This window comes from Myotis yumanensis, unplaced genomic scaffold (genome assembly GCF_028538775.1).
Source record: "Myotis yumanensis isolate MYYU_CA2020_CCGP unplaced genomic scaffold, mMyoYum1.0.hap1 SCAF_1, whole genome shotgun sequence".
Lineage (NCBI taxonomy): Eukaryota > Metazoa > Chordata > Mammalia > Chiroptera > Vespertilionidae > Myotis > Myotis yumanensis.
This window is the reverse complement of record NW_027223752.1, coordinates 114,515,276-114,535,681: the sequence shown is the minus strand read 5'-3', so window position 1 is coordinate 114,535,681 and position 20,406 is coordinate 114,515,276. Positions and strand designations below refer to the sequence as shown.

General features: G+C 49.4%; 1 protein-coding gene across 2 annotated transcripts in view; it reads right to left on the bottom strand.

The window, feature by feature from the left end:
- The window catches only part of SCAMP2 (secretory carrier membrane protein 2), a 36,087-nt gene extending 26,646 nt beyond the window's left edge, over positions 1–9,441 (bottom strand). For both annotated transcript variants that reach the window (XM_070430168.1, XM_070430171.1), the window contains exon 1: positions 9,290–9,441. In XM_070430168.1, the coding sequence (XP_070286269.1) occupies positions 9,290–9,346 (57 nt within the window). In that variant the 5' untranslated portion in view covers positions 9,347–9,441. The remainder of the gene's footprint in view (positions 1–9,289) is intronic.
- Between the last annotated feature and the right edge of the window lie 10,965 nt (positions 9,442–20,406).

Genomic DNA, 20,406 nt, shown 5'->3' with positions numbered 1-20,406 from the left:
AATCAGGGACATAGAAAGGGAATAGACTGACTATTCTTGGGGGGAAAAGGGGTGTGGGAGATGCGGGAAGTGACTGGACAAAAATCATGCACCTATGGATGAACACAGTGGGTGGGGAGTGAGGGTGGAGGGTGGGGTGGGAGCTGGAAGGAGGGGAGTTATGGGGGGAAAAAAGAGGAACAAATGTAATAATCTGAACAATAAAGATTTAATTTAAAAAAAATAAAATAAAAAAATAAAAAAAAAATAAAAAATAAAAGAAGCAAATACTAGTACAGAGCACAAAACAAACCAAGGCAGAGAAAGCACACAGACAGTGCTGTAACAAGGTGAGTGCAGATGCAAGGGGATCACAGAGGAGGGAGGGACTAAGCTATCTGCAAGAGTCAAGAAAGACTTTACTGCCTTGGCCTCCTGCACCCCTGGAACATATGGCTGTTGGCTGGGTGTCATCCTGTGCCGGTTTGATTGCAGTACCGGGAGTGCAGGGGGCGCCTATCCATATTGTGCTCTCACATTGATGTTTTTCTTCTTCTCTCCCTTACTCTCTCTCTCTAAAAATCAATTAAGTAGAGGAACCAAGATGGCGGCATAAGGTACAAACCTGTACGTGCTGCCCCACACAACAACATTAAAACTATAACTATAAGACAAAACAGCTATCATCCAGAACCACAGGAAAGCTGACCGAGTGGAAGTTCTACAACTAGAAGAAAAGAAAAAAGCGCATTGAGACCGGGTAGGAGGTGCAGAGGCGCCAAGAACAGAGGTACGGAGGCCAGCAGAGGCCAGCACGAGGCGGCTGCACCTGGGTACGCGGTTTTTTTTCAATCGGAAGGTGATACAAGCTCTCGAATGCACTACCAGCCGTGGGCAAACTACGGCCCGTGGGCCGGATTCAGCCCGTTTGAAATGAATAAAACTAAAAAAAAAAAAAGACCGTACCCTTTTATGTAATGATGTTTACTTTGAATTTATATTAGTTCACACAAACACTCCATCCATGCATGCTTTTGTTCCGGCCCTCCGGTCCAGTTTAAGAACCCATTGTGGCCCTCGAGTCAAAAAGTTTGCCCACCCCTGCACTAAACTCATTTACAGTGAGACTCTGGGGTCCCAGACTCCTACGGGGAGAAACTGGACTGTCTTGCAGCGGGTCGGAAAGTGAGGGTGACTTTCTCGCAGAGCTGCTCGCAGGGATCATTGTTGCTGTGGGGGTGGAGACCCCAGGAGTCACGGAGCCGGCTGACGACAGCCATTGCTGTTTGCTCCGCCCTGCTGATTCTCTGAGACCCCGCCCCACTCAATTTACATCCCCACCCCAGCTGTGCGCAGTGGCGTAAAGGAATCACCTGCACTTCTGCAGCCTAACCTAACAAACTGCAGCTGGGTCAGAGAGCTCCAAAACTTCCAAACCCCAAACAAAGAGGAGAAATCTGCTGATATCGCTGTAGCTCCTGCTGGGTGGACTCACAGAGTGGTTGACTTGGAGATCCAGGAGCCAGGGTACCCCTGGTCAGATACCAGATTTCAACTCTTCACATCCATAAGAGACACACTCAAGAAGCAGACTCAGGGAGCACCAAAGCCCCACTGAAGCAAGTCCTGCCCCATAAGGGTGTCTCCAGCACAGCAGTTCTTCCACTATAGACACAGCAGGTCCTCTCAGTCAGCCAAAAATGCAAAGACAAAGAAACATGTCACAAATGAAAGAAAGGGAGGAAAGCAAACTAATGGAGGACATAGAGTTCAGAACCACAGTTATAAGGCTACTCAAGAATCTTCTACGAACCTCCAAGGAACTTAGTGAGACCTTCAAGGATCTTAATGAGAATGCCAAAAAAATGGAAAAGGACCAGTCAGAAATTAAACATACACTGACTGAAATTAAAAATAATATACAGAGATCCAACAGCAGATTCAAGAATCAAGTCAAAGATTTGAAATACAAAGAAGCAAAAAACACCCATCCGGAAAAGCAAAATGAAAAAAGAATCCAAAAATATGAAGATAGTGTAAGGAGCCTCTGGGACAACTTCAAACGTACCAACATCCGAATTATTGGGGTGCCAGAAGAAGAGAGAGAGCAAGATACTGAAAGCCTATTAGAAGAAATCATGACAGAAAACTTCCTCTACCTGATGAAAGAAACAGACTTACAGGTCCAGGAAGCGAAGAGAACCCCAAATAAGAGGAATCCAAAGAGGACCACATCAAGACACATCATAATTAAAATGCCAAAGGCAGCCGAAACCGGTTTGGCTCAGTGGATAGAGCGTCGGCCTGCGGATTGAAAGGTCCCAGGTTTGATTCAGGTCAAGGGCGTGTACCTGGTTTGCGGGCACATCCCCAGTGGGAGATGTGCAGGAGGCAGCTGATCGATGTTTCTCTCTCATCGATGTTTCTAACTCTCTGTCTCTCTCCCTTCCTCTCTGTAAAATATCAATAAAATATATTTTAAAAAAATAAAAATAAAAATAAAATGCCAAGGGCAAAAGACAAAGAGAGAATCTTAAAAGCAGCAAGAGAAAAACAGTCGGTTACCTACAAGGGAGTACCCATACGACTGTCAGCTTATGTCTCAACAGAAACCATGCAGGCCAGAAGGGAGTGGCAAGAAATATTCAAAGTGATGAATAGCAAGAACCTACAACCAAGATTACTCTACCCAGCAAAGCTATCATTCAGAATTGAAGGTCAGATAAAGAGCTTCACAGATAAGAAAAAGCTAAAGGAGTTCATCACCACCAAACCAGGATTATATGAAATGCTGAAGGATATTCTTTAAGAAGAGGAAGAAGAAGAAAAAGGTAAAGATAAAAATTATGAACAACAAAGTGACAACAAATAAATATCTATCAACAAGTGAACCTAAAAATTAAGTCAGAATAAACTGGTGAATATAATAGAAGCAGGGGCATAGAACAATTCTTGGGGGGAAGGAGGTGTGGGGAGTGCGGGAAGAGACTGGACAAAAATCTTACACCTATGGATGAGGACAGTGGCAGGGGGTAAGGGCATAGGGTGGGGTGGGAACCAGGTGGAGGGGAGCTATGGGGGGAAAAAAGAGGAACATCTGTAATAATCCGAACAATAAAGATTTATTAATTTAAAAAAATAAAAATAAAAATCAATAAAGTATTCTTTTATTTTTACTTTTATTAATTTCAGAGAGGAAGGGAGAGGGAGAGAGAGATAGAAACATCAATGATGAGAGAGAATCATTGATCAGCTGCCTCCTGCACGCCCCACACAGGGGATCACCCTGGGGATAGAGCCACAACCCGGTCATGTGCCAACTGAGAATAACCGTGACCTCCTGGTTTATAGGTCGACTCTCAACCACTGAGCCATGCCAGTCAGGCTAAACTACCGTTTAAAAAAAATAAAAAGAAAGGCTTTACTGAGGTGGCATCTCAGTTGAGAAATGAAAGAAATTTAGCAAGCACTAAAGGGCAAGGCAAAAAAAAACATTTGCAGAGACTTGGCACCTTTAAAAACAGCTTGCATGTATTCAGGGAACAGGAGAAGGTTCTGAGGGCTGTGGAGTGGTGTGTGTACAGAGAGCAGCCAGGAGCACCAGGGAACCAACCTGAAGAAGGGGTAGGGCCAGACTGCAGAGTTTGGACTTTACCCTATGGGCAATAGAGGAAAACCAGAGATTGTGAGCAGGGATTGCCATGATCTCCTCTGCCAGCAGTGGGGACTGTACAATACTGGAGGAAGGATGCCGGGAAGACTGGCTGGGACACAGCAGTACATGGGTGATAGTGAGGACTGAACTAAAGTATGACAGCTGGGGACAAGAGAAGAGGGGATAGACCCCAGAGACCCTTTTCAGGTAGATGCCATAGGGTTGGGCACTCTCTGGATTGGTAGGGATATGGCATTACTACAGAGCAAGTGAGGAGGAGGCAGGGAAGGGAAAGGAAGGAGTTGAGTTGCCAGCTTGGGTAACTGGGGAACAGGGCGACCACTGAGCATGATAAGTGATCACAGGACAAAAGGAACAGGTTTTTCAGACGTGGGTGTGTGGGAGCAGGAAGAGGATCTGAGAAGATACTGGGTCAAAATGGAGATACATATGGAATGGTTGGAAATGTCCAAGTGGGAGATGAATACTGGTTTGAAACTCAGGAGATAAGTGAGAGCTAGATAAAGGACTAGATCTTGGATCGTTGTTATGTGAATGCTATTCTGAAGCCATGCAAGTTGAAGAAATTACTCATAGAAGTATACAGTGAGAAAAAAGTCAAGGACAGAACTCCAGGACACTTCTAAATGTATAAGATAAATTTCTTGAGATAATTCTCCTGTCCCATGGGAAACTCCTACCAGGTCCATTTGGTGGTTTTGAAATTCCCAAAGTTAGAGTCAAGCTGGAGCCTACCCTCTCTGGAAAGCAGCAAAACCATCAGTGTCTGTGCAGAGAACCTCATATAACTTTGTTTACATCCCAATCACATTTCTGTCACCACTTTTTCCTCCCACAGGAGAGAAATGTTTTAAATCCTCAGGAAGCAGCCACACCACTGAGATTATCTTTTAACTGCACAGGCAACATGTGAAAGTGATAAATTGTGTGATCTGGAAACTCATGAAGACCTAAAGGCTTTCTCTATTCCAGCGGTTCTCAACCTGTGGGTCGCGAACAATGAAAATACATCCTGCATGTCAGATATTTACATTACGATTCATAACAGTAGCAAAATTATAGTTATGAAGTAGCAACAAAAATAATTTTATGGTTGGGGGTCACCACAACATGAGGAACTGTATTAAAGGGTCGCAGCATTAGGAAGGTTGAGAACCACTGCTTCAGTACCACCAGCTGGTCCAATCCCCTTCTTCAGATCAATATGGGCCACCGGGGTAACCTGGCAGAAATACCAAGGAGGAAAGCAACGCTGGCATGTGCCTGAGTGACCTGCTTGTTAGTGGACTGCTGAAAAATCAAATGAACAGTACAATGCCTACCTTTTTAGCCCTTTACCTCCTCATTACCACAACAAGACTGAGAAACTTTTAGGAGCAGATACACTGGAATCAGTCCAAAGCAATACAAGCATCTCCAGAGAGTACAAAGCAGATGCACCATCGTTAATAGAGGGGTTAGGGAGTGCCACTGGAGGTTGTGAAATCAGCAACACTTGGCTTGCAGTTTCCTGCTTCCTCCTACAAGTTTAGTAAACCCTCAGCTGCACTCTTGTGACAACTTTCCTTTCGCAGCTCTTACTTTGCAAGAAGTTTTCTAATAATTCCAATTATAACTATATCATGCACAAGGAAGAGGTCATAAAAGGCCACGCCCACAGTGTGGGGCAGGGGTGGGAGTGGAGGTGGATAAAGAACATGGGTAAGGTCTGGCTGGCATGGCTCAGTGGTTGAGCATCGACCTATGAACCAGGAGGTCACGGTTTGATTCCCAGTCAGGGCACATGCCCAAGTTGTGACCTCGATCTTCAGTAGGGGATGTGCAGGAGGGAGCCGGACAATGATTCTCTCTCTCATCATTGATGTTTTTATCTCTCCCTCCCTCTCCATTCCTCTCTGAAATCAATAATATATATATTATTATTATAATAATATAATAATATTGTTTTATATATATATATAGAGAGAGAGAGAGAGAGAGAGACAGAGACAGAGAGAGAGAGAGAGAGAGAACACTTAAAGGAGAACTGGAAGTTTCATGAAATATTACAAAAGTTAGCAGAAAAACGATTCCATGGTTTAATAACTTTGAGAAATGTTGGGTCAAAGTTGAGTAAATATCTTTACTGTAGGATTTCTCAGAGCCTTTAACAAATTAACAAGACTTATCAATCTTCAAAAAAAAAGAAATACGTAGTGATTCCCAAAAACTTATTACTCAGAACATACACTACTTTAAAAGTACTGTCTTGCCCAGCTGGCATGGTTGAGCGTCAACCTATGAACCAAGAGGTCACAGTTCAATTCCCAGGTTGCCAGCTCAATGCGGGGCGTGCAGGAGACGGCTGATCAATGATTCTCTCTCATCATTGATGTTTCTATCTCTCTCTCCCTCTCCCTTCCTCTCTGAAATCAATTTAAAAATATATATTTTTTAAAAAGTACTGTCTTAAAAAGCATAAGGCAATTATTCCAGCCCCACACACTGGGGGAAAAAATAGCTTTGCTAATGCTAATTTGTTGTTTTCACCCCTATCAGTACTCTCATTTTTTAAAATGTTTTTTTAATTGATTTTAGAGAGGAAGGGAGAGGGATAGAGAGACAGAAACATCGATGAGAAACAGCAATCGGCTGCCTCCTGTACTGGGGATTGAGCCCGAAACCTGGGCAGGGCACATGACCGGGAATCGAACCAGGGAACTCTTGGTTCACAGATCAATGCTCAACCACTGAGCTACACCAGCCAGGCAGTACTCTCATTTTAAGGATTGTGGTGGTGATGATGACATAACATTTTTTTCCTTGGCTGGCTAAATAACTCCAGAGCAGTTTAAGACAATATCTGAGCTTAAAAACCTTTAAAACAACACTGTTTTGGGAATGAGATCCAGGTCTGGGCTCCTCCTTGCTGCAAATTATCCAGTGACTCAGGCATGTCCCATCCTCATTGGGTTCTTGGTTTTCTCATCTCTAACTGAAGGGGTTAGAACAGACTTCTGAGGATATTCCCAGCTTTAATAGTCCACCATGGACTCTGGATGCTAATATATTTTCACAACCCACCATCAGGTGATAGAAACAAAAGACTCTGTTTTGAAGGCTGGCCTTCACCTCCCTCCTGAGTTCTGTGCCAACACCATGGGTAATGAAGCTGGGCTCACACCCTGTCACCCAAAGGCTTGCACCCTCCACTGTCCCAGCCCTGGCAGTCAGAGAACCAGATGCTGCCATTACAAGGAGAGGGAGAGCAGCTCCAGAAGGAGCTTGGGGGCCTCACTTCCAAAGCTCCTTCTCCCCACACAACTGTGTACCAAGAGGGGAAACCAGCCCAGAGTATGGAGAAGAATCATAGCCAGCCAACTCTCTTCTTCCTTCAAAGGATTCCCCAACCAGATGTTGCTCTTCACAGGCCCACAGCTGTTTCCTGTCCTGCCATATTCTGGGATTGCCTGATGGACAGATTGTCTTGCTTGAATGCAGAAGTTTCTTCTACCACAGTTTGCACAATCATTTCTGGGGGTGAAGATGTAGTTTAATACTTTCAAGCTAGTACTAATACAAAGCTGAACTCAGGCCAACTATCTTGCCCACTACTAGCCGTGGGGACAAGCTGACCACCTCTGTCAGATAGCAACAGATATTTTATTTCTGTTTCTGACAGGACAAAAAAAAAAAAAAAAAAAGCAAATCATTACACAGCACACACACCAAAAGCCTACTAGATCCTTATGAAAACTCAAACTCCAGTATTATACAGCAGTTTTGTAATTAAAGCAAAAACAGTTACCAGAAGACACTGGCAAATAAAATGCAAATATTCTTTTTTGTTTGTTTGTTTTTTTGTTAATCCTTACTGAGGATATTTTTCCATTGATTTTTTAGGGCGAGTAGGAGAGAGAAGACAGAGAGAAACATCAATGTGTTTAGAAACACATCGATTGGTTGCCTCCTCATGAGCCCCGACCCTGAATCAAACCTGCGACTCTTTGGTGCCCAGGCTGATGCTCTATCCACTGAACCAAACCGGCTAGGGCCAAATGCTCTTTCTTTACTCAACTAACAGAGATGACAGAGTCACCTAAGAGACAAGGTCCTGCTAATGGTCCTGTCAGGAAGTATTAAGATACAAGAACTCCCTGATGTTACAAAGAACACTAACAAATTGCCTTGAGGGTCCCCATTAGCTAAGGTACCTTGAGACCATGAAAGAAGCATAAAATGTTGAGTTTCCTGACAATGTATAGTAATTTTGTTCTAGTCTCTTTTGGGTTGGCTTTGGCCCTTGAGGAGATTCAAGGTGAGAAAGTTCATGCTGTTAGTTGCAGGAAGGACCCCTCCAAAAACTTCCCCTACACCTGCAGGAAACTTTGAAGCTGACAGCTACCAAAGTCCAAGCAGGATGAATTAATAATGTGCCTGGTGACATCTCACAGAGCAGAAACCTCAGGGCTCATAAATCACCAGTGAACACAAGCAAGGTTTCCTAGAACTGGTTTTAAGCAGATGTGAAACAAGAGGCACAGGAGCTTGGGCACTAACAGGAGTCCAGCATTTCATCATGGAAAAAGAGAGCCCCTATCCCCTTAGCTCAAAGGCGGAAAAGTTTTGGCTTTAAGTAGGAAGACTATTTCTTCCTCCATCGTTTGATTAAAATGTGAGGTCAACTCATAGGTCACTGCATCTCAACTACCCTGCCACCACCTACAAGTCCAGCAGACCAACATCAAGACCCTCAGAGCTCTCTCACTTCTCTTCCCTCCCTAACTTGGGCTCTCCTATTTAGCCAATCCAGTCCAAAGCAGACTCTTGGCCAAAGTGTGTACTTCTTTTTTTTAATGTTTTTATTGATTTTAGAGAGAGGGAGAGGGAAAGAGAGATAGACACATGGATGAGAGAGAAACATCAACATTGGTGGGCTGCCTCCTGACTGCCCCCCACCGGGGATGGAGCCCGCAGGCCAGGCATGCGCCCCAATGAGAATGGAACCGGTAACCTCCTGGTGCTGGGTCCGATGGTCAACCACTGAGCAACACTGGCCGGGCCAAAGTGTATCACTCTTATCAAGGCCATATTTCAGCTTCTCACTCTCTCCCTAGCTTTCCTTTCCTGACAAATCTCTGGGGTCCTCTTATACCTTAAACGCTAGTTTGGCTGTTGGGGGAGAGGAGACGAGGTTGTCTTGGGATTTCCACATCTCTCCATCCCACTAAGCCTTCCACCTCTTCATTATGCTGCTGTCACCCCTCTCCTAACGTGACTCTCTCAAACCAAGACTGCAGGATTGTGGTAGTCACACCTCACCGAGCACCTGTGGTAGGTGAAGCCATTACTCTCTGACGCTAGGGGAACCTCCAGTCTGCTCCAGTCCCTTTCCCCGGGAGTACCCGGTCAGAGGGGCTTTGTCTGGGCAGTTAGAGGGTCCCACCTCTTCCCAGGCTACCGGCGCCCAGCCCCTCGGGCCTTCCACCTGCTGCTGGTGCCGCCCCACACACGCTACGACAGGCCAGCCGGGAGAGCCCGCTCTCCCATTGGGCAGTCGGCCCGTCCCTCCCACGCCACGTCTCCTGGCACTGCCGAAAAAGGCCCGGGCGGCGGCCTCCGGCACTGGAGCGAGCGATGTGTTGGAAGCTCTACCTGGAAAGGGTTTACGTCCATTGGGTCCGCGAAGGGGTTGGTGTCAAAGGCTGACATGGCAGTCGGGGGCTGACGGGCGAGCTTCGCGAGCGCTTCTGCCTCCGGGCACCGAGACCCAGCGGCTCTCTCCTGGCAGACCCTCCACTTCCGGGAGCGAGACGGCCGTTCCGGCGCAGGCGCAGCGCCCTCCCCAAGGGGCGTGATTCTGCACGTAACAGAGGTCCGCTCCGCCCTCCTGCCCCGCACTCCTCTGCCTTCTGCTTCTTCCTGGTACCCGTGCTTCCGGGTCGGCCGGCGTCCAGGAACTAGGGAGCCAGGCTTGGGGTATCGGAGCCGTTCCCCGCGGCTTCTCTGTCTGACAGCATCGAGATTTGTGTTGGAAACTCCCGTAAACTTTCCAAGTAAACTCCCGTAAGGGGAGCCGGAAACTTACCTCCTTCACTTCCCTGGAGGGCAAGTTTGGGAAGCACACCTGGTGCAGACCGGGGAGGAGATGGAACGTGAGCCTGCTTCTACGCGGGAGTGCGCTGGTGGTAGGGCCGCGCGGAGGGCTTCTCTTCTGAAGAACCGGCCGCGCAGCTGTCCCCCACACTAGCTGAGCTCTGCTTCTTTTAGGCCGTCCCCCTTGATGCCCAGACAGGTTTAGGGCCTAAGCTGGGACTTGAACCTGAGCATCAAGCATTTGTTAAGTGAATGAAGAAGGTCAGCAATACAGCCATCAGCCATGGGGGAGATGGCTACACTCCTCACAAACTATGTATTCTTCTCTCTGGCTTTGTTCATCTCTGCTACCACCGAATCCGGCCGCTACCATTCCTTGCTCTGGACTAGTACAGGGCTGCTCATTGGTCTTTTGTTCATGTTGTAACCAGAGATCTATTTAAAGGTGACAAAATTGTTATGAAACTTTATGTTGAAAATCCTTAAATTATTTTACATAAAGGGCCAAATTAAGAATTTGGGTCCCACCCCTTCTTTTGCCCACCCCCATGCATTCCAGTTCTCCTAGTGGCTTTTCAGTTCCTCAGAATTCCCTTATTCCTCCTGCCTCAGGGCCTTTGCACCAGATGTTCCTTCTTCCTGATATGCTCTTAGCTCATGCCCTTATCACCTAGTTAACTCCTAGTATCCTTCAAATTCAAGCTCAGATGCCCCTTTGGAATGGCCTCTCTTCACACTAGGTTGGATCAGCACCCTTCCCCACACATAAACTCATTATTAGCCTATACCTTTACTTCATAAAACCTTTTGCAGATTGTAGTACACACATGAATAGGTGGTTATTTATTTGTGCCTGTCTCTCCCACTAGATTGTAAGGTACACAGGGGCAGGAGTAGGGTCTGTTTTGCTCACTGTTTATTTCTGGCACTAACAGTACCAGCACACGATAGGCATTTAGTAAATATTTACTATTTCCCTCATCCACTTACCTTCCTCTCCCCTGTCTAAATATCAACTATTTTTAGGGACCAGCTGAACTTTTCTCCAGGAAATGTCCTCAAGTGGGAGAACGGAAAGGGATCCAGGTTTGTGTCCCCTTAGAATCTACCCTACTACCCCCCCCCCGCCCCCACTACAGCCACCCCTCCAAGGGTAGTATAAGGAAAGACTTGTTTTTCTCCTTTACTACTCATACAGAATACTTCTGGGACCAGACACAGGTTTTGTTTAGTTTTTGCCATACTAACCAATTCTCTGACATAGCTGTGGTCATTCAATTCAGTTCCGATACTATCTACCTGGAGTTAGCATCAGATCCCACAAGTTAAGGGCTAAGTCCCACAAGACTGTCCCCACTTCAGATGGCAATTGCAAGTCTCAGATTGTCACCTGTGCTTCTCCTCTGAACCCCTCAACAGGTTCAATAATTTGAAATTGCTTCCAGAACTCAGAGAAACACATTTACTGGTTTCTTATATAATAAAGGATATGACAAAGGATACAGATAAACAGCTAGTTGAAGAGATACACAGGGTGAAGTGTGGGTCCTGAGTGCAAGAGCTTCTGTGCCGATGGAGTTGGGGTGTATGTGTTCACCAACCTGGAAGCTTTCCAAAGAGAGACTTCATCACATAGGCATGGTCATGACTGACAGTTAACTCAGTCTCTCTCCTCTCCCCTCCCTGGAAGATAGAAGGTAGGGTGGAAAGTTTCAAGCTTCTAATCAAGGCTTGTTCTGGTGACCAACCACATCCTGAGGCTACCCAGAAGCCCACCAAGAGTTGCTTCATTAGGACAAAAAGTGCTCCAATCACCTGGGAAATTCAAGGAGCTCTGCCTCAGAAAACATGGTCAGAGGCTAAACTTTAGAACAAAAAGCTGCCCCTAGCACTTTTATTGCTTAGGAAATTACAAAGGTTTTAGGAGTTCTGGACAGGAGCTGTATATTATATCACTAGAGGCCCAGTGCACGGATTCATGCACTGGTGGGGTCCCTCAGCCTGGCCTGCACCCTCTCACAATCCGGGACTCCTCAGGGGATGTCAGACGGCCAGTTTCAGCCCGATCCTCGCAAGCCACTGAGCCTCTAGTATGCATATAAGATCTTTGGTTAATCTCTTCCCGCCCTCCCCACTTCCCTCTGAGATTCATCAGTCTGTTCCATGTTTCCATGCCTGTGCGTTGAGCGTCTGCCCCTTGGTGGTCAGTGCATGTCATAGCTACCAGTTGAACGGTCGAATAGTCACTTAGGCTTTTATATCTATACTAGGGGCCCAGTGCAAAATTCGTGCACCTTGAAAGGAACTGTGGGACCTAACTGGTTTGGCTCAGTGGATAGAGCGTCGGCCTGCGGACTCAAGGGTCCCAGGTTCAATTCCGGTCAAGGGCATGTACCTTGGTTGCAGGCACATACCCAGTGGGGAGTGTATTGGAGGCAGCTGATCGATGTTTCTCTCTCATCGATGTTTCTAACTCTCTATCCCTCTCCCTTCTTCTCTGTAAAAATCAATAAAATATATTTTTTAAAAAAAGAAGAAAGGAACTGTGGGCTACAAGGCTGCGGTGTGCAGAGGGGCGGGTCTTGGCCCACCTCTGTGCCCCCCCCAGCCCCTCCCCCTGTGGCCCCAGGTCCCCTGTCTGCCAGCAGACCCACTCCTGCCGCTGCTGCTCCCATGCGCTGATGGCACTGGCCCCACTCGCACCCGCCCGCTGATGGTGCAGAGTGATTGGGGTCGGCGCCAGCAGTGGTGCGAGTGGGGCCAGCACCATCAATTGGGTGCGAGCGGCGGGAGGTGGAGAAGCCCTCAGGGGCGATTGGGACCAGCAGCCGCCGCTCGCACCCGCTGGCAGCACCAAGCGATTGGGGCCAGCGCCAGGCGCCAGCAGCGGGTGCGAGCAGTGGTTCTGGCACCGGCAGCAGGTGCAAGTGCCAGGTGGGACCACGGCATGCAAGAGCAAAGAATTTTCAGTAACCACCAGAGGCTTGCCAGATGACAGCAACTGGTGCCCTGCCTTGGTCTGGTGCCCCCGCTCACCTAGTCCACCATCCATCTGTGGCTGATGCCCGCCATGTTTTGCGTGTGTCCCCTGGTGGTCAGCACACATCATAGCAACCAGTTGTTCGGTTGTTCCGCCGTTTGGTCTATTTGCATATTAGGGTTTTATATATCTATCCTATCTAATAATAGACAAACATGGTAATTGACCGTGCCTTCGCTACTCCTCCCATTGGCTAATCAGAGAGATATGCAAATTAACCCAACCAAGATGGCGGCCAGCAGCCACACAGCTGAAGCGAGCAAGAGGCTTGCTTGCTCCAGTGATGGAGGAAGCCAAGGTTCCCTGCCTGCCGCGGCCTGGCTCTGAGCTCCAAAAGCAACAAAGTTTCAATTATAGAAGCTAAACAAACCCCAGATACCTGCTTTCAGCAGGCCGTGGCCTCAGAGCTGGAGCGAGCAGGAGCCTGACTCTCAGCTCCAGTGATGGCAACAAAGTTTCAATTATAGAAGGTAAATAAATCCCAGAATAAAAAAGAAAAAGAAAAAAGGAGAGGCTGGGAGCTTCAGTCACCCGCCAGCCTGAAAATGGCCCTCAGTCCCTCACCCAGACTGGCCAGGCACCCCAGTGGGGACCCCCATCCTAAAGGAGGTGTGACCAGCTGCAAACAGCCATCAGCCCCTCACCCAGGCTGGCCAGGCACCCAAGCGGGACCCCCACCCTGATCCGGGACACCCTTCAGGGCAAACCAGCTGGCCCCCACCCATGCACCAGGCCTCTATCCTATATAGTAAAAGGGTAATATGCAAACTGACCCTAACAGCAGAAAGACTGGGAATGACTGGTCACTATGACACACACTGACCACCAGGGGGCAGACGCTCAATGCAGGAGCTGCCCTCTGGTGGTCAGTGCGCTCCCACATGGGGGAGCTCTGCTCAGCCACAAGCCAGGCTGATGGCTGCCAGTACAGCGGTGGTGGTGGGAGCCTCTCCCACCTCCTCAGCAGCACTAAGGATGTCCGACTGCAGCTTAGGTCTGCTCCCCACTGGCAAGTGGACATCCCCCGAGGGCTGCCGGGCTGCCAGAGGGATGTCTGATTAAACTAGCTTAGGCCCAATCCCCCAAGGAGCAGGCCTAAGCCAGCAGGTGGTCATCCCCTGAGGGGTCCCAGACTTTGAGAGGGCACAGGCCGGGCTGAGGGACCCCCCTTCCTGAGTGCACAAATTTTTGTGCACTGGGCTTCTAGTCTACACTAATAAAAGAGAAACATGGTAATTGGCGTACGACCGCTACCCTTCCCATTGGCTAATCAGCGTATCCTTATGCAAATTAACTGTCAGCCAAGATGGCGGCCGGCAGCCATGCACTGAAGCGAGCAGGGAGGCTTGCTTCCTCCAGGGACTGCAGACTCCAACGTTCCCTGCCTCACTTGCCGGACTCTCAACTGCAACTCTAAGCAACTATTACTATGTTGCAAATAAGAAGCTAAACAAAACCGGCTTTCACTCAGCCCCGGACCGCAACATTGTATCCATGTTTTCAGCAGCGAAGCCTCAGAGCTAAAGCTGGCCCAGAATAAAAAAAAGAAAAAGAAAACGAGGAGCGGTTGGGAGCTTTTAGTCAACTGCCAGCGGGAAAACAGCCCTCAGCCCCTCACCCAGACTGGCCAGGCACCCCAGTGGGGACCCCCACCCTGATCCAGGACACCCTTCAGGGCAAACCAGCCAGCCCCTACCCATGCACCAGGCCTCTATTCTATGTAGTAAAAGGGTAATATGCCTCCTGGCACCAGGATCAGTGGAGCAATGAGGCTCCCAGCACCGGGATCAGCGTGACAGGGGTCAGCGCCCAAACCCCCTGATCAGCCCTGCTCTGTGCCTGATAGGGTGGGAGCTCCCCAATCCCCCGATTGCCCTGCGGCTCTGTGTGTGACAGGGTGCAGCGCACCAACCCCCTGATCGGCTCTGCTCTGTGTGTGACAGGGTGCGGTGCCCCAACCCCCCGCCCCCAGGGGCCCTGCTCTGTGTGTGACAGGGTAGAACCATAACCTCTTCATCGGCCCTGCCCTGAGTGTGACAGTGGCGGCGCCCCAACCCCCTGATCGGCCCTGCTCTGTGGGTGATAGAGGATGGCGCCCCAACCCCCCTCCACGGGCCTTGCTCTGTGTGTGACAGGGTAGAGCCATAACCTCCCCATTGGCCCTGCCCTGAGTGTGACAGGGTGCAGAGCCCCAACCCCTTGATCCGCCCTGCTCTGTGTGTGACAGGGGGCGGTGCCCCAACTCCCCTATTGGCCCTACTCTGTGAGTGACAGCGGGGAGCTCCTCAACTGCCTGATGGGCCCTGCTCTGTTAGTGACAGGGGGCAGCGCCCCAACCCCCTGATCGGCCCTGCTCTGTGAGTGACAGGGAGCAGCGCCCCAACCCCCTGATGGGCCCTGCTCTGTGCATGACAGGGGGCAGTGCCCCAACCCCCTGATCGGCCCTGCTCTGTGTGTGACAGGGGGTGGCGCCGCAACCTCCCCATCGACCCTGCCTTGAGTGTAACAGGGGGCTGTGCCCCAACCTCCCAATCAGTCTACCCTGAGGGTGGCATTGCAACCTCCCGATCCGCCCTGCTCTGTGCATGACGGGGCAGCGCCCCAACTCCCCAATCGGCCCTGCTCTGAGCCTGACCAGGGGCTGCACCTAGGGATTGGGCGTGCCCTCTGCCACCTGGGAGCAGGCCTAAGCCAGCAGGTCGTTATTTCCCAAGGGGTCCCAGACTGTGAGAGGGCACAGGCCGGGCTGGGGGACCCCCCCCCCCCCCGAGTGCACAAATTTTTGTGCACCGGGCCTCTAGTATATATATAAAGAGCCAGGGTTGTAACATTCAAAACGACCGAAGGCTCGACTGAACGCCAGGCTGCGCGTGCAGCAGACAAGTGGGCTGAACTGCTGACTTCTTGAAGAGAGAGAGAGAGGCGGGGCTGATCAGCAGCAGCAGCTGCTGCTGGTGAGGCCCAGAGAGAGAAGTAGGGTGATCAGACCTTGCTCCACTCTCCAGGCCTCGCCAGCAGCCAAGCCTCTCTCTCTCTCTCCCAGAGGTCAGCACTTCAGCCCGCTCCCCAGCAGCCTGGGGTGGCTGCTGATCAGCCCCACCTCTATGATCAGGCCCGGAGATAGGCCCAGAGTTACTGACTGGCATAGAAACCGACCAATCAGAACCAAATCTGGGTGAATTGCAAGGAGCCAATGGCTGTCTAGGAGGCAGAGCTTTTGACACTGACTGGCATAGAAACCAACCAATCAGTACCTAATTGGGGTGAACTGCGAAGGCAGAACCTATGGTGGGGGCTGAGGAGGGGTTTTAAGGGCAACAGCTGTTTGGTGTAAGGTGTAAGAAAGTGGTTCAATTTTTTATATATATATATGTGCTTTTATTTAAATTAAGCTGCTTTCCCTATATTGCAAATTCCTATGGCTTACTCACTGCAGGTTTTCTAATACACTGTTTATTACCTACATTGTCCAACCTCTCTCAAAAAGTACTTTTGCTAAAGATATCACAGAGAAAAGAAGATGGAACTTTGAATGGAAAGGTCTCATTTGTAATTTTAATCATTTACTAAATTAAAGTAGAAGAAATAATGTGATTAGGATAGATAAGGGGAAGCTAGGAAAAAAACAAATGATGACTGAGAACATGTAAAAGAAATATTTATTAGATTTTATGACGGGGTTTAAAAAACGATTGTCAATGGAATTTTAGGTAACAAGGATATTGTGCTGTAGGGCAAGTGACAGAAAACTAGATCCAGGAGGCTACATCCAGCCTACTGCCTGTTTTTGTACAGCTCTTGAACTAAGAACAGTCATTACATTTTTAAATGATTATATTCTAATCTATATATATAAAGAGCCAGGGTCCGTAATGTCCAAAATAACCGAAGGGACGACCCAACACCAGGCTGTACGCGCAGCAGGCTTGAGTGGGTGGGGACTGGTGAGCAGGCTGAACTGCTGACCTCTCAGAGAGAGATAGGTGGGGCTGATCAGCAGCCATCCCAGGCTGCTGGCGAGGCCTGGAGAGAGTAGCAGGGTCTGACCTGCTGATCAGCCCTTGCCTCTCTTTTTCTCCGGGCCTCGCCAGCCGAAAGTGGTTCAATTTTTTAATGACCGGTTTGGCAGTATGGTGCATATGGCTGGCTATCAGTCCAGATATAAGGATTATGTATTTTTTGTCTGCCAAGAGCATCTCCTCCTGCTGAAAAAGGCTCCCCCCCCCCCCCCATTTAAGAAATCCTATCCTATATAATCTATCTATACTAATAAAAGAGTAATATGCTAATTAAACTGAGTCGACTGGCCATCTTCCAGACATCCGACTTCCTTCCAGACAAACCCATGGTGGTGGGGGCTGAGGCAGAGGCAGTTAGGGGCGATCAGGCCGGCAGGAGAGGGCAGTTGGGAGTGAGATAAGGCCGGCAGGGAGGGCAGTTGGGAGCAACTAGGCCAGAAGGGGAGGTCAGTTGGAGGCAAGATCAGGCCTGCAGGGGAGGGCAGTTGGGGGCGAGATCAGGCTGGCAGGGGAGGGCAGTTAGGGGCGATCAGGCAGGCAGGCAGAGGCAGTTAGGAGCGATCAGGTGGCAGGCAGAGAGGTTAGGGACAATCAGGAAGGCAGGGGCGCAAGGTAGGGGCAATCAGGCCAGCAGACAGAGGGGTTAGGGGCGATTAGGCAGGCAAGGAGGCAAGTGATTAGGAGCCAGTCATCCCAGATTGCGAGAGGGATGTCTGACTGCCAGTTCGGGATCGGGCCTGAACTGGCAGTTGGACATCCCCCAAGGGGTTCCAGATTGGAAAGGGTGCAGGCCAGGCTGAGAAACCCCCCTCCGTGCACGAATTTCATGCACCGGGCCTCTAGTACATATATAAAAGCCTAAGCAACCGTTACAACTGAACAACAGGAACAACCGGTCAACCAGTCGTTATGATGCGCACTGACCACCTGGGGGCAGATGCTCAATGCAGGAGCTGCCCCCGGATGGTCAGTGCGCTCCCACAGCCAACCTCCTATGGCCGGCCAGCAGCATCGGCATCCGGCATCCAGTCCTTCTGCGCCCAGTCCAGTGACCGTCACCTCCTCTCCCAACCCCGCCAGGGTCTTTGGGTCCCTGGCTGGGACGGGGAACTTGGGGTGGGTGGCAGTGGACATGGCCCCTTTCCCAGGGAGGCCGAGGGACAGCTCCCTCCTCAGGGCCTGCAGCCAACCTCCCATGCCCTGTTCCTGCCCCCGGCCAGCAGGCCCCGATTGGCCCACCGCCCTCCCGCTGCAGTGGCAGTGAGGGAAGGAGTGGGGGGCGGGAGGTAGGGAACCGCGGTGGCTCGGCGCTGGTGTCAGTATTTGGCATCCGTTCCTTCCACGCCCTGCCTGGCAACCATCGCCTCCTCTTCTGACCCCACCGGGGCCTTTGGGTCCCAGGCTGAGACAGGGAACCAGAGGTGAGCAGCAGGGCCAAGGGCCAGCTCCCTCCTCAGGGCCTGCAGCCAACCTCCCATGCCCTGTTCCTCCCCCCCCCCACCCCCCCTCGCCCCCCCCCCCCTGCCAGCAGGCCCTGATCAGCCCGAGGTCCCTCCCCCTGTTCCTCCCCCAAGCCGGCAAGACCCAATTGGCCCAGCCCTGATCAGCCCTGCTCACCAGCCAGGCCTAGGGCCCCCACCCGTGCATGAATTCGTGCACTGGGCCTCTAGTATATAAATAATATCATAGGAGATATACAGAGATATTTGCTGTCTGCAGCCTGAGAAAACAGTCTATACAGCATGAGGCTGTCCTGCCTCCTCCTTGTCTGACCAACCTAGTAAAATGGTGGACTGGTGAAGAAAGAATGGAACTTGTTATTATCAGTGTAGAGCTGGCCCACTTATCTGTCTTTGAAGTCTCCTGGGATCTGTCCACATTTCCTGTGAAAGATACATCATGCATTTATTTATTCATTCACATATTCAACAAGGGAGGAGGTATAGTAGACCAGAACTCTATGTTCTTGGACCAGTTACTTCATCTCTCCAAGATCCATTTTTCTCATCTCTAAAATGGGGCTCATGACAGTACCTATCCCATAGGGTTATCTTGAGAATGAAGTGAGAGAATTCTTGAGAGAGGCTTAGTACAGGATTTAGTAGAAAATAAATGATAGCTGGCCCTAGCTGGTTTGGCTCAGTGGATAGAGCGTTGGCCTTCGGATTGAAGGGTCACAGGTTCGATTCCAGTCAAGGGCATATGCCCAGCCGAAACCGGTTTGGCTCAGTGGATAGAGCGTCAGCCTGCGGACTGAAAGGTCCCGGGTTCGATTCCGGTCAAGGGCATGTACCTGGGTTGTGGGCACATCCCCAGTAGGGGGTGTGCAGGAGGCAGCTGATCGATGTTTCTCTCTCATCGATGTTTCTAACTCTCTATCCCTCTCCCTTCCTCTCTGTAAAAAATCAATAAAATATATTAAAAAAAAAAAAAAAAAAGGCATATGCCCAGGTTGCGGGCTCTATCCCCAGTAGGGGGCATGCAGGAGGCTCTGATCAATGGTTCTCTCTCATCATTCATGTTTCTATCTCTCTCTCCCTCTCCCTTCTTCTCTGAAATCAATAAAAAAAATTTTTTTAAAAAGGAAATGAAAATAAATGTTAGCTGCTATTATAGCTTAAGCCTCAGCTGGGCACTGGCAGATATGTGATGGCGAATTAGACACATGGTCTAGTTGAGAAGAGAGAGGAAAACAGATCATCACTGGATAATAAAGTGTGATCAGTTCCGCTAGAGATAGACAAGCAAGAGGTAAGGGTGAAAGGCTCTAGGTTCTCTGAACACCTCAGTTTTCCTTATAGATATGTTTTTCGGTATGTAGGGAGGGTAGCATGGGGTGGAGGCTCTGTTCCAGCAATCTAAGTTCTTCCCTCCCATAGAAATACTATGAGGAAGTGACTCTGTCTTCTGTGGTGGTCATAGTGGGAGGTGCTCTAAGAACCCTCAGTACCTAATCTAATCCCTCTTTTTTGTTTTGTTTTTTAATCCTCACCTGAGGATATTTTTCCATTGATTTTTAGAGAGAGTGGACGAGAGAGGGAAAGTCAGAGAGAAATATCAATCTGAGGGAAACACATCCATTGGTTGCCTCCTGCATGTGCCCCAGACAGGGCCAGGCCAGGGAGGAGCCTGCAACCAATGTATGTGCCCTTGACCAGAATCGAACCCAGGACCCTCCAGTCCGCAGGCCGATGCTCTAACCACTGAGCAAAAAAAAGGCTAGGGGGAGATATGCTGTTAGTATGTTTCTTTTTTAAAAATATATTTTTGCCCTGATCGGTTTGGCTCAGTGAATAGAGCATTGACCTGCGGACTCAAGGGTCCCAGGTTCGATTCTGGTCAAGGGCATGTACCTTGGTTGTGGGCTCATTCCCAGTAGGGGGTGTGCAGGAGGCAGCTGATCGATGTTTCTCTCTCATCGATGTTTCTAACTCTCTATCCCTCTCCCTTCCTCTCTGTAAAAAAATCAATAAAATATATTTAAAAATATATTTTTATTGATTTCAGAGAGGAAGGGAAAGGGAGAGAGAGATAGAAACATCAATGATGAAAGAGAATCATTGATCGGCTGCCTCTTGCACGCCCCCCACGAGGGATCAAGTCCACAACCCGGCACG